We start from the raw sequence: 15217 nt of genomic DNA, 5'->3' as shown, positions 1-15217 counted from the left end.
GGGATGCATGTCATACAGGTCTGCACTATTACAAAATTCAAAGAACCATAAAAACAAGAGTAAAATAAATAACAATTTAATCAGGAGAGAACTATTTTTTTTACAGGTTTACGTACAGGTAATTTTAATCTAAATCACACATTCTATGGATAACACATGATTATGTGGCACCTGTTCTATGGAAGAGATAGAGCATGTCTTGAAGGCACGTAAGGCATATAAAAGAGAAAGGTGGAGGTAACCAAGATGACTACTATGTCGGTTCAAAATCAGGAATACAAATAAATGCAGAATTGAAATTAAGGAACACTTGTTTATATTTAGGAGTTATTAAATATATCCTAAGGATAAATATATTCTTATGTTTAGGATTTAGGAGTGCGTATGTCATTCTCTTCACGCTCCTTCACAGTAGGTGGCGGTGTGCACCTATGAACTTTGGTCAGTGAGCACGCAGTGAGAACTTTGGTCAGTTGAGACCGTCGTAGTGAAGAATCATGGCAGACGCATCAACGTCAACCAGGTGAGACTTTGTTAAACCTAATTTTAAACCTAATTTTGTTCGGTATTTAAATATTGTAGAGTCTATCCTAAACGGTCAAATAAGCTGAGTTTTACCAATGATAAGGTAGATTGTTTATATTAGGTAGTAGTCGTTGGAAATAGTTCAACATTGGTTTATAGTTGTTTTATAACATTCTAAGTTACAGTTTTATGTTTATTTGCAGTAACGAAGCTTGCACAAGTGTCTATAATGCCGTGAAGGTATGTTTCCCTCACTTAAATCACAATGCTTTAAAATCATTTAATTAGCATGATAGTGTTTTTAACACATTAACTCTTTAACACAGGAGTATTACGGAAAGACGGTAAAGCATTCATCTGATCTGAAAAGCAATGCTTGTTTTCCGTCTACAAGGCTTGTCCCAGAGCACATAAGAAAAGTGCTAGATGAGATCCATCCAGATGTTATAGCAAGGTGATATGTTGATGCGAACTGATTTTGTTTGAAACGCATTGGTATGGCCCTCTGTTATGCTGAGATAGATAGCTAATGTAATCGAAACTCTAAGAAACATCTACAAATAAGATGTTTAAAAAATTGATCTAGTCTAATATCATTTGGTAAATACGATACTTTATTGATGATTCTTCTGGAATTTTGTGACATTACGTTAACAAAAAGATATTTTGGTTAAATAAATAAAAGACTGTCTTTATCCCCAACTGTCTTAAATGCTTTGGCCCCCTGGTGGTAGAGTATGTGTCGTCCTACTTACAGGTTCTACGGTTGTGGTCTGGTGGTCCCTGAATGTTTGGAGGGCTGCAGTGTGCTTGATCTTGGTTGCGGGACTGGACGAGACTGCTACATGCTCAGCCAGATTGTAGGAGAAAAGGGACACGTCACAGGCATTGACATGACAGAAAACCAAGTAAATGTTTTCCTGTAGTTTTTTTCCTGTGTAGAACACAGAACCAGGGACGTGCACAGACATTTTGAGGGGCAGGGGCTCAAGTGAAATAAAGGGCACCTTTCATAATTATGTATATTTTTTCTTTTATTTTTAAACAAAAATATATAAATTAACACAATTCTGACTTCCTTTTTAAAAAAATTATTAAAAAGGTTAATTAATTTTATCTTCCTCAAACTCACGCAATTGTTTAATTTTCAAAAGATGTCTACAAAATAATGTTCAAACAGACACCATGGTCTCCTTAGTATTCTAGGTTTATAGAGCAGCAAAGGAAGCAATTACATGTTTTGAAAACATTAAATTACACATTAATTACAAATTTGTTAAAATGCTAAAAACAAAGTTGTGACTGCTGAGTTAGCGCTACATGCCAATAAATGCTATATCATATGCTAGTGTTTGGCTGATTAGTTGTTACTCAAAATTTATTTTTGTCTAATAAGGGCTCAAAATAAGGTCTGTTTACTAATGTGAGCTTCTGGCATGAGCCTCAGAGCAGAGCAATCAGAGCAGAGCTCAACATTATTATTCATGACCCTTTCAAATAGGGCAAAAATAGACCATTTAATTCAAATGACAAATTCTAGGGTTGTAAATAGACATGTAAAAACGTTTCTGGATATTTTTTGCACTTAATAAAGCAACATACCTTCTATGTAATTATCAAAGAACAATTTAACATATTATGGCAACACATCCTTTGGCACCTTTAATCTTAGGTTTCATATTTATTAGGGTTACACATGTCAGAAACAACAAATATAGATTAGGCCTATTTTATTTGTATTTTATATTTTACTTTTTTGTGATGTCAGTGAAAATTCAGACTGGGCAATTAAAATTCTGAACCATCAGATTTCTTCCCAATCTACTCCAGCACTCCAGTATGACACATTATACTTATTTAACAGACATTACTAAAAACGCAAACCAAAAAGCTTACAACTGCAGTTAGCAATTATTTTATTGTTTGTGCTTTATTATTTTATGAGCAGTCTGTTTAAACTACATACACTACACTGTTACAAGTTTGCAACTCTTCAGATTAATATGGGATTGCCATGAAAAACAATGTCCCTGAATCGTTATGTGTAACAACGTGTCCCATATTTTGTGCATAAAACTGTTAATATAAGAATGCTTTCTTCCTCACACACTTACCGGTAGCTGCCTGCATAATCATGGACATCGCGTCTCGTTCAGGCTCAGCTTTGGCGCTTGAAGCGCGAATGATGCAGCACGAGTGTAGACAAGCCAATTATAAAGCGAAGTAAGTTAGAGAGGCGGGACTAAGGAAAGGTAAAGCCAATCATATTAGCGATGTGAATTTTGGAGGCGGGACTCATCTGTTAACCGTTTGTGTGCCACAAATAGCGCTATTTTTCTTTATATAAGAGTTTAAATCTCATTTAAATGATTCCTGAATAAATTCATGTTAAATTAAATAAGCAAAAAGTAAAAAACACAAGAAACAGACAGACATCAGTTGTTATATGAATAAAGATCATATTATTATTTTTTTTAAAAGCACCCCAGAAAAAAAGGGCACTTTCTTTCCAGGAATAAAAAGGGCAGGTGCTCAAGCCCCCTTTTATGTCTATGTGTGCACGTGCCTGCACAGAACGGATAATTAATGATGATGTTTCATGTTCAAAACTATTTAAAGGTGCATGGTGTAATTTTTAGAAGGATCTCTTGACAGAAATGCAAAATAATATACAAAACTACAGGGAGTGCAGAATTATTAGGCAAGTTGTATTTTTGAGGATTACTTTTGTTATTGTACAACTACAGTGCTCTTGGTCAATTCAAAATGTTAACAAACCCTCAAACCTGAACATTTAAGTAGTAAAAGTGAAATTTTGGCTTTATTAAGAGAATATTTCTATGTACATCATTATTAGGCAACTATTAGTGTGCAGAATTATTAGGCAACTAAATGAAAAACAAAGATTTTACCATCTCACGTGTTTTTTTTTCACCTGTTAAAGTGAGAATAATAAACAGACTCTATATTTACAAAAAAATTAATAAAACAATAAAAAATAAAAAAAGATATAGACTCAGTGACCAGTATAGCCACCCTTCTTTTCGATAACAGTCACAAGCCTTCCATTCACGGATTCAGTCAGTTTCTTGATCTGGTCTGAACCAACATTTGGTGCAGACGCAACCACAGCCTCCCAGACACTGTTCAGAGAGGTGTACTGTTTACCTTCACTGTAAATGTCCTGCTTAAGAAGGGATCAAAAGGTCTCAATAGGGTTTAAGTCAGGTGAAGAAGGGGCCATGTCATTCGTTTTTCACCTTTAAGGCCTTTACTGGCCAGCCATGCAGTGGAGCACCCCGATGCATGCGATGAAGCGTTGTCCCGCACAAAAAAGTCTTCCCGAAAGATGCAGACCCCCCCCCGCACCACTGCTCGAAGAAAGCGTCCTCCAAAAATTGGCAGTAGGTCTGAGAGTTGTTTTTTATTTCCATTTTCAACCTAAAAAAAGGTCCAACAAGCTCATGTTTAATAATACCTGTCTGTGCCTGCCTGCCTGTAATGTAGAAGACACTTTCTTCAAGCAGTGGCACAGGAAAAAGTTTGCATCTTTCAAGAAGACTGATTATTCTGCAAGACAACGCTTCAGCACATACACCACAAGCACTCCACCGCATGGCCGGCCCGCAAAGGCCCCAGAGATGAAAAACCAATGACACGGCCCCCTTATTCACCTGACTTAAACCCTATTAAGACCTTTTGATCCCTTCTTAAACAGGACATTTTCAGTGAAGGTAAACCGTACACCTCTCTGAACAGTGTCTGGGAGGCTGTGGTTGCGTCTGCACAAAATGTTGGTTCAGATCAGATCAAGAAACTGACTGAATCCGTGAATGGAAGGCTTGTGACTGTTATCGAAAAGAAGGGTGGCTATATTGGTCACTGAGTCTATATATTTTTTTATTTTTAATTGTTTTATTACATGTTTATTTGTAAATGTAGAGTTTCTTTATTATTCTCACTTTAACAAGTGAAAAAAAAACAAGTGAGATGGTAAAATCTTTGTTTTTCATTTAGTTGCCTAATAATTCTGCACACTAATAGTTGCCTAATAATGATGTACATAGAAATATTCTCTTAATAAAGCCAAAATTTCACTTTTACTACTTAAATGTTCAGGTTTGAGGGTTTGTTAACATTTTGAATTGACCAAGAGCACTGTAGTTGTACAATAACAAAAGTAATCCTCAAAAATACAACTTGCCTAATAATTCTGCACTCCCTGTATATTATCAGGGGTGTATAAAGACCTTTCATAATGAACCGTTAAGTGTTTATTACCTTAGAATTATACGTTTTATCTACATACACAGAAGGTCCCCTTTTATGGAAGTCGCCATTTTGTGCCACCATGTTTCTACAGAAGCCCTTAATGCACAAACTTTTTTACTAATTTGTCTCCAACGATGAAATGATTGTCCGGTGGCGGCTACTGTAGCTTCTCTATGTGTTTCAAAAGCGAGGGGTGAGCAGTGGACTGAGCCGTTGGTTGCAATTCGCAACCTCACCACTAGATGCCGCAAAAATTTACACGCTGCACCTTTAACATATGGACTTTTGATTTAACTGGAACATTTTTTTTTTTTTTTTAATGTAAATGTATGTTTTTCGCCATTTTGTTTTGCCTAATTTCTTAATGAGTTGGATCATTAATAAACAGTGTATATGACCTACCTAAAAGTCCAGACAGGGGCATGTATCCCGAGAGTTGGCAACGACTGTGGTGCCCTTGAGTAAGGCCACAATAGCCCCAATTGCTCCCTGGGCACTGGGATAGCTGCCCGCTGCTGGTGTTTGTGTGTTCACAGGGATGGGTTAAATGCAGCGGTCACATTTTGAGTATGCATTGCATACCTGACAAACATGTCACACTTTCTTTGTTTTGCAGCTTGAAGTGGCCCAGAAGTACATCGACTATCACATGCAAAAATTTGGTTATAAAAAACCAAATGTGAATTTTGTTCAGGGTTACATTGAGGCCTTAGCAGAAGCTGGTCTGAAGGAGAAATCTTATGATGTTATAATGTAAGGATTTTACTTATGTCAAAATGTCAGTCATTTAGTTTCTGTCAAATTCACAGTTAAATTTCCAAACATAAGCAGCGAATAAAACATCTATTTCATGTTCTTATTGACAGATCAAACTGTGTGGTGAACCTGTCACCAGATAAGGCCAGTGTACTGAGGGAGGCTTACCGTGTTCTGAAGGTACTCCTGTTTTGTACTCACACATTTAATGATGTAATGATAGTAATAGTCATGCTAAAACTGTATGCATTACTTGTCTACCTATTATTTGAAACGTTAGGGTGTTTTCACAATGGCACTATTTAGTTCAGCCCAAATGAGCTTTCGGTTCGAGTACGGTTCTCAGTGCGCCTCATTTGTTTCAAGAAAATGTTTATGTTTTTGCTGTTTAGGATGGAGGAGAATTGTTTTTCAGTGATGTTTATAGTGATACTAGAATCCCAGAAGACCTGAAAAACAACAAAGTATTATGGGGTGAGGATCCTAATAAAGCTATTTTCTGCCTACGTTGCAAGCTACAATGCAGTGCTCATCACTTTAGTTGTGATATTTGTAAGTCACAAATAACAATGGCATTGATGTAGGCTTATTTGAACGCATTCATTAGGTGAGTGTCTCAGTGGAGCCCTTTTCTGGGAAGACCTGATACGATTGGCTGAAGAAGTTGGATTTAGCAAACCACGACTGGTTACTGCCAGCAAAATAACCGTTGGCAATCAGGAACTTGAGAAACTTCTTGGTAAGTTTCAGATGTTTGTTTTTAAATGTGCCACCTTGCAATACAAGGTAAGCAGTAGTTGACTTCATACATTGGCTACATTTATAACTATTTTTTGTTGATGATGCCTCCCCGCAGCATTGGTCTGGTTTTACACTCACCCGATTCTATTAAAGGACAAGTTCGGTATTTTACACTTAAAGCCCTGTTTTCAGATTGTTTATGGTGAAATAGAACGGTTTTGATTGAAATTTGGACATATGATGCTGGCCCGAGAATTTTCGGGTGTTTGTTTTATTACCCCTCACCTCTACAATGGCTGCATAGGTGCACTGGATCAATCCTTCCTAAAATGCATTAAACTTTCGTTTACAAAGACGTGAAACCCACCGAGTGGTCAGGGGTGTCCACTGATATTCACTGATATGCTCACACAAAAATCGCAGCAAAAGATGCTCACGTTAGGGATGCCTTCCCATTAAAAAGACCTGTCTAAAATCGATTCTGAATCGTAAGGCTCTGATTAAGTGTTTCATGCACAGCTTGTGCATGTACTACGGCTTTGTGATCAGTAGGAATTATCAATCTAAAATCACTACGAGTTTGACTTGTTTATAACGTACATTTAAAAAAGCAACACTCATCAAACATAATCATTTAAAATGTTCTTTATTATCATAAAAATGCCTGAAAAAATCTGAAGAACAGCAATATAAATATGCCTCTAGATATTTCCTGGAATAGTGTTAGTAATGATACTTCTTCTGTGGCACAAATGGATTTTCTGCATGAAAGCGCCCTCTGGCTTTTGGATGTGGTGGCATTTTACCGTAATTCATTCAAATTCATTCATTGAGAAAACGCGCATTTGCCTGATTAATTGTCACAACCCTAGCTCACGTGCACTCTCACTTGAAATGTGTCCCCACATTTAGTCCTTTAATTTAAGGGTATTGGACCTGGAAAGTCCTTGAAAGGTCCTTGAATTTGAAGTTAACTAAGATGTGGGAACCCTGTGACAATCCACTCAATTCGTATTATAAACATCAAGATGTAATTAGCCTTTCGCCGAGCCCCGCCCCCCTTAGTTACTGTTGCTACTTCCGACAAACAAATGACCAGCGTGACAGATTGCCATGACGGAAAGGGATATACCCGTGCGTGTCAGTGACATTTTTTGGAGCTATACCGCCGCGATTTCCTCCAGATCGAGGCAAAAGGGGTTACAGTATGCAGTGGAGGGATATATTCAAAATATAAAAATATGCAATGAAGGGGACACGACTACTATCGAGGCTAATGCTTACCGGTCTCACGTAAGAAATGAGAAACCACATGACCTGTAACTCAAATGCAACCAGCACAGCCTTGTGGACCAGTCATGCTCTTGCACTGCCGAGTAAGTTATCTTTCATATGGTATCTATTAATGTCTATTGCGAGTAGCTATTTTGTTAAAATACAAGGGTATGTTGGCTAGCTAAACCTACGTGTGTTTCAAAGCCATTCAAAGCTAACTAACATTTCTCTGTCTGTTGTTTTGAGGCTAGCCGTTTTGAGAATCATAATGTTTTATTTATGGTGATAGATTTCACAAATAGGAAATAGTTTTGTCTTAAAAGTTGCAGGACAGATAATATAATAAATAACACGTATAATATAATAAAATTTCACAGCATTTACAGGATTGGGAAACTCAGGGGTAGGTTTTCCGTTCATAGAATGCTACATAAAAGATAAAAACAAATTATTTAAAGTTGATTGTTAAAGGAATAGTCTACTCATTTTCAATATTGGAATGTGTTGTTGCCTTGACTGGGAGCTGTTGGGTCATCCCTCTGTCGTCTGTGTGTGTGCACGTGGGCGCTGGAGCGCGCTGCGACGCTGCGGTGGCATTTGGCTTGGCCCCATTCATTCAATGGTGCCATTCGGAGGTGGAGTTGGAGGTGGCCAGACACATCGGCGTTTTTCCTGTTTGGGACGAGTGGTTGTGCGAGCAAGTTTGGTGGTACAAAATAAAACACAGCGCTTTTCTAAGCGGATTTAAAAGAGTAACTATATTTTATGGCGTAATAGCACTTTTGGGAGTACTTCGACTCGCCTGAAAAGTCCGTTCCCCTTCTCACTCTCATAATGGGAGAGGGAGGGTGTTACTGCGCCGAGTCGAAGTACTCCCAAAAGTGCTATTACGCCATAAAATATAGTTCCTCTTTTAAATCCGCTTAGAAAAGCACTACGTTTTATTTTGTACCACCAAACTTGCTCGTATAACTACTCGTCTTAAATAGGAAAAACGTTGATGTGTTTGGTCACTTCTAACTTTATCTCTGAATGGTACCATTGAATGAATGGGGCTAAGCTAAATGCTATCGTAGCGTAGCAGCGCGCTCCAGTGCTTACGTGCACACACACAGATGACAGAGGGATGATTCAACAGTTCTTAGTTAAGGTAATAACATAGTTTAATATTGAAAATGAGTAGACTATTCCTTTAAGGGCGCTATGTTCAACTTTGTCGTAAACTGACGAAAAATAAAGTTGGGGAGCTGAAAGTCCCAACACAACAGGAGCTAATGTAGCTAGCGTTAGCTAACATGTTAACTAATGTTGGCAAAATAACTCATTAAATTTAGCATAGAGAGTAGGTTAACATTCTGGCAATTATATTCATGGTAATCATCGCTAACTTTGGTCCAATTTGTGTTCTTGCCTCTAGTTAGTAGATCTAGACCACACAGTAACTAGTTAGCTGTAAGCCTTACCTTTGTGCAGACGTATTTATGCTTCGTAAATGTTCGACACATTTAACTGAATGGGGTAGTCCACAATGTTTTATCCATCGTATGGGCCAGTCCACACTGTTTAATCCATTGTATGCACCGCTCAGAAACGCTGCAGGCGTGAATGTTTGTCGGAGGTGCTCGCATAGTAACGGTTGCTGTGATGTGTGATTGGACAATGGCCGTTTTGGGGGAGGGGCCGGCGAAAGGTCAATTTTTTGGAGTCAGATAAAATTGTGACGTTAAAGGAATAGTCTACTCATTTTCAATATTAAACTATGTTATTACCTTAACTAAGAATTGTTGATACATCCCTCTATCATCTGTGTGCGTGCACGTAAGCGCTGGAGCGCGCTGCCACACTTCGATAGCATTTAGCTTAGCCCCATTCATTCAATAGTACCATTTAGAGATAAAGTTAGAAGTGACCAAACACATCAATGTTTTTCCTATTTAAGACAAGTAGTTATACGAGCAAGTTTGGTGGTACAAAATAAAACGTAGCGCTTTTCTAAGCGGATTTAAAAGAGGAACTATATTGTATGGCGTAATAGCACTTTTGGGAGTACTTCGACTCGCCGGAAAAGTCCACTCCCCTTCTCCCTCTTATAATGGGAGAGGGAGACTGTTACTGCGCCGAGTCGAAGTACTCCCATAAGTGCTATTACGCCATACAATATAGTTCCTCTTTTAAATCCGCTTAGAAAAGCACTACGTTTTATTTTGTACCACCAAACTTGCTCGTATAACTACTTGTCTTAAATAGGAAAAACATTGATGTGTTTGGTCACTTCTAACTTTATCTCTGATTGGTACCATTGAATGAATGGGGCTAAGCTAAATGCTATCGAAGTGTGGCAGCGCGCTTACGTGCACGCACACAGATGATAGAGGGATGTATCAACAATTCTTAGTTAAGGTAATAACATAGTTTAATATTGAAAATGAGTAGACTATTCCTTAATACTGTAAAAAAAGCACCGGAAAAACATCACCACAGTTGAAGGAGTGGATCAGTAGTTCAAGCCATATGTATGGATGCCACATAGATTTGGCGCAGCTACTACAGCTCTACCTTTGCTATGGTCAGTTGGTCACATATGCTGATGGTAGGTTTACTTGAACAGTGAGAGACAGAATAACAATAAAAAAATCCAGAAAAATGCCTCTGGGAGCCAGAAATTTTGTTGATTGATAGGGGATCAAAGACTTATTTTACTCATTAAAAATGCAAATCAGTTTTTAACTTTTTTTGTTATTCTGTCTCTCACTGTTCAAATAAACCAACACTTAAAATTATAGACTGATCATTTCATTGTCAGTAGGCAAATGTACAAAATCAGCAGGGGATTAAATAATTTTTTCCACACTGTTTGTGAATACAAATAATCTGATTTTTTTACAAAATTAATTTTATTTTAAAACAACTATGTTATAAAATAAAATACAAATTTTGATCATTGTCATCCATTAAATTGTTACACTTGTTACACTATTTAGATGTTTTTAAAAAACTTAACTGCTAACTTTATCAAATATCAATTTTAGGTGACTGCAAATTTGTGTCAGCCACGTACCGACTCTTCAAGTTACCAGAAGGTTTAAAGAAGAAGCCCTGTCTGGCCATGTACAATGGAAACATTACGGGTGTGGAAGAAAACTTTGAATTTGATGTCCAATATACCTTCAAGGTATACAATTACGACCAGCACATGATCTGCCAGAAATAAAATTTACAATGCCTACTTTTTTCATTCTTTATATCGTTTATAAGGATTATTGTGAGCATAATTGTAAGAACTACTTTATATATTGCTCAGTTTTATTTTGTTATTTTTTCTTTATGCAATTTATGCAAGTTTAGTTTTATACAAATTAGGGCTGCACGATAAATTGCACGCGATACCACGCGCATCACGTCAGTAATGCTGGTTCCTTGATTAGTATTAAAAAAGTTTATGCATTTATATCAGGGGTGTCGAGCCTTTGTTCTGGCGGGCCACTGTCCTCACAGTTCAGCTCCAACCCTAACTTATCATGGTTTCCTAGGTCATATAGTAGATGTGTGTTGCATTCACCATTGAATCATACATCAATGTTGCACCACCATATTAAACCAATATGTAAAACTTTCCTAAAAAACATACAAGTAAAAAAGCTTTGTTTTTTCCCTGAATGACACAATAATATTTACGTTTCTTATTCAATTTCAATTGTTGATAATAAATCATTTTCCGACTATAATTAACAATTATGACTTTCTTCAAGGCAAATACAGTAATGGAAGTGGATGGTGATGTTGCAAGTATTCTGAGCAACTCCAGATTTTTGGATGAATTCACATTGCAACCACAAGGGGTTAACGTCTCTGAAGGCTGCTGTGCTAAACCCAAGGTAAGTGATTCATTTACTGTAACTGATTGGTGACTGTTAAATTGCACACTCATAATCTGTTTATAAAACAATTTGGGCAATTTTGTGATTAAACTTCAACTCATGTGAGTGCAATATTTCAATTTAAAATGTGATTAAACTCGTAATTGTAGCAAAGATAATCATAGTAAAATATGGCATATGCTGATTTTAATTGCAATTAACTGGCACGTAAACACTTCTCCATCTATTCCCCTGTAACCAAAGTGTGCATGTGACAGACAAGAATGATGTGTCACAAACCTGCACAGATTCCTAAAAATTAGTTTTCCTCCTGAAATCGGTCAACAAAACTAGCTGCGAGCCGTCACTAATCTTTTATCCAGGGATAGCGCAAAGACAGCATAGACATTGCTGCTCCATTGCCATCATATTTCTGTGTTTCACAGCACTGAATAGCCATCAAATACATCAATAGAAGGTGTTTTACATTTAAACTAGATTTATGAAAACAGTAACCAGTACCTACAGTATTTGAGTTCATCATTTGTGCTGTGCATTGGGGTGTGTGAAACACCCCATGGGGGAGGTTTTTAGAACAAAACTTTAAACAGCATTTTAGCTGTATTGCTCTTTTTATTGATAGACAGACTTGAGTTATTAAAAGCACACATCTTTAATTTACATATAGTAGGCATGGTAAGGGGTGTGTAGAGAAACTGTGATCTCGATTGGAATGATTTTAAATACCTGAGTTTTAAAAAGGTGGATAACAAAAATCCATATTTGATTTCAACTGGAGAGTTAGCTTTAAAGTATTAAACTTGCAATGTGTTTTATTATAAAGAAACCGTCTTGTACATTTGTAAATAATATGAAGTGCAGTTTGATTTGTCATGAAAGTACTGTATACACTGTTTGTAAGATTGGCCAATAATTTGATGTAGGCACAGCAGCCTCAGACACAAGGTCATACATTTACCACAGAGCCTTGGCCACAAAGGGAAGTCTGTCCTTCCAACCAAAAAAATGCCATGTTTTCAGTCTTTTTGGTAGTTTAGCTCAAGCAAACACAAGAAAGAATTGAGAATGTATTTACAAGCACACTTAACATAGTCATAGGCAACCCATTTATAGTATTTGTGCATTTATAGATAGATTATCCTTCTGCCATTTACTGGTTTTATTAAGATTTTAAAAACATTTTACATTTTGTAGATACGGTACACTACAGGAAGCCATTTACCCAATTTTCATTTGTCTGATTGTCAAGATGTTAAGATTTGCAGGTGTTATATTGTTAAATGTGTGGTATACTTGGAGCAATTTTGCGCTGTGTTCTGGAGCTTCGGTTGAAAAAATTTGGATCTATCTCATTTGTTCCCTTTATGGATTAAACTTATACATACTAAAGAATCTTTGCTCATAAATTAGAAAATGCTACCAATATTCAATAGTCTTAATAGCTCTAGTATAAATGTACTGTTCTCTTTCTTCAGATGGTGTCTAATAATCCCTTTGAGCTGGTCAAGCAGCTGGGAAGTGCGGGTATAATTCCATCCACTGGAGGTTGCTGTGCAGGCCAGGAATCATGCTGCAAGTGATTGCAATAGTTTTAAATTTAAAAAAAAAGTATTAATTTTGATTTTGAAGTTTCATTTGAAACTAAAAATGTATACTTGTTATTGTTAATTGAAAAAATATTGCTTGATTGTAAATAAAAATATTACCATTAAATTTAAGAATATGAATATTATGTAATATTATGACGGTGTAATATAACGGATGTGTTAAAAACAACACATTAGTGTTAATTCTGGGCCAACACACTAAATGCATTTTGTGTTACTTTTAACACAACTTGTGTTATATTTATACACAAAATGACACATAATGTGTTAAAAGCTTAATGCACAAAGATGTGTAAAAATTAACACATCCTTTCTAAGAGTGTACATTTGCAGCATTTAAAGGTTAATTGTGTTCATACACTTAAATTACTTACCTCTTGTTTTGCAAATAAATGCTCATTTGATTAATTATTTGACATTCATTTTTGTCACTTGCATTATTTCAGCAGCATAATTGAAACAACATTATTCTAATTTACATAACAAACTTCAATTCAATAGCAAACTTTAGATTTGTTTGTGCGTTTGTGTATTTGTTATGTATATCTGCATATGAATAATCCAAATAAGGCAACATCGTTCAAAATCATCCAATCAGACGATCCACATATAAATTTGATCCCATACACGTCTCAGATCAATGGCTGTAACGCCCCATTCAGACCGCCAGCAACAACCAATAGCAGAGCAATGGGATCTTATATAAGTGTGTATTAGTACATGTTAATGATATGCAAAAGATACATACGTCAAAGTAAATGATGACGGGAGTCTTTTCTTTTAATACAACAAACACACGGATTGTAGGCAACAGTTTACTTCCTGGCATGGTTGACGTGGACAAGACCGACATTATTATAATTCCTCCCGCTTGGACTCACAGCCTGTAAGTTAACTCCTGTTAGCATTGCATTGTGACCGAATCTTTCAAACATGGTACAGAGCATCACATTTCAGCCTGATGTCAGGGGTATTAAGGCCACACGCAACGTACAGATTAACTGGCCAATCAGGGACACAGCCCTTTTCAAATTGGTGAGCTTTGTACAAAATGAGAGCGTTTAAGGAAAGCAGTATACACCAGTGGTTCTCAAACTGGGGCCCCTAGGTGGTGACACATAAGTTTATCATACATTCTTTGTAATTAAACCTCAGAAAAATAAGGCTATTAACCAACAGCAATACATTTTATAATTTAAAGGAACAGTATGTAGGATTGTGGCCAAAACTGGTTTTGCAATCACAAAACTTGTGGCTAAAACTGGTACTGCAAACACACACCTGGTGGCCAATACACAACATGACAACATAAACATCAGTTGAGGGCTGCAACTCCACTTTTTAAATGACAATATCCTGGCCAGACCACTGTTGTCAGTGATATAAGTATTTGAAATTAAATGATTTCTTAATGTCTAGTGACATATCAGGGCCATGGCATGAAAATCTGACTTTTTCCATGTTTAAGGGCTATGATTGGGTCCCCAGTGCTTCTATCAACCTAGAAAATTTGAAAAAGATCAACACAGTAACTTAGTTTTGGTAAACCATTCTCTACAAGTACATGAGAAAATAGGTCGTTGAAATTTGGATCTCCTTGTGATAAGGAGCTCTTATTATAATAATAAACACATGCTATATTGCGTACCATAAACGCAACCATAGCTTTAAAAACACAGGAAAAACGGGACCTTTAAGGTTAGTCCTCCTAGAATAAAACTTTCAAAAAATCTTTGAGCTGTGCACTGACATTTTAAAACATCCGAAGGCCATTGATTTGTCAACATACACACCAGTAACGTCTTTTTCTAAGACATGTTTGAAAAAGATGCATAAATGTCTTAAATGAAGGCCTAGTCCTTGCTTTAGAAAAGTTTTGTCTGAAAACAGGCCAATTTGAACTAATTAAATCTTTTGTCTTTAATTTGGCTTTGGGGAATGACTGTCGAGCACCTGCAGGATATCAGTTGAAATAATGACTGACGTGATGATATCTACTAACCCACTTCAGAACCAAGGTACAAATCGGAAATGTAAAGATGATGCATTATTACAATTGCTAAATATATTTTTATTTACCACAGAAACTGCTTTGTAACTCTCACCACCAATGCCCAGAAAGCTACCCATGAGAAATCCCAACCAGAAAGGGATTTTTAGGGA

At 36.6% G+C, this 15217-nt stretch overlaps 1 protein-coding gene across 1 annotated transcript; it reads left to right on the top strand.

Annotated features, from left to right (window-relative positions):
* The first annotated feature begins 397 nt into the window (after positions 1 to 397).
* Positions 398 to 13467, top strand: as3mt (arsenite methyltransferase). Its single transcript, XM_055205439.2, has 11 exons — positions 398 to 523; positions 729 to 765; positions 852 to 979; positions 1283 to 1433; positions 5414 to 5550; positions 5664 to 5733; positions 5946 to 6027; positions 6161 to 6292; positions 10599 to 10741; positions 11319 to 11444; positions 12923 to 13467. The coding sequence occupies exons 1-11, from the start codon at positions 498 to 500 to the stop codon at positions 13025 to 13027; spliced, it is 1137 nt and encodes a 378-aa protein (XP_055061414.1). The 5' UTR covers positions 398 to 497; the 3' UTR covers positions 13028 to 13467.
* The last annotated feature ends 1750 nt before the right edge of the window (positions 13468 to 15217 follow it).

Source organism: Misgurnus anguillicaudatus, chromosome 3 (assembly GCF_027580225.2).
Source record: "Misgurnus anguillicaudatus chromosome 3, ASM2758022v2, whole genome shotgun sequence".
Lineage (NCBI taxonomy): Eukaryota > Metazoa > Chordata > Actinopteri > Cypriniformes > Cobitidae > Misgurnus > Misgurnus anguillicaudatus.
Note: the sequence above shows the minus strand (reverse complement) of the source record. Positions and strands in the feature narration are given on the sequence as shown.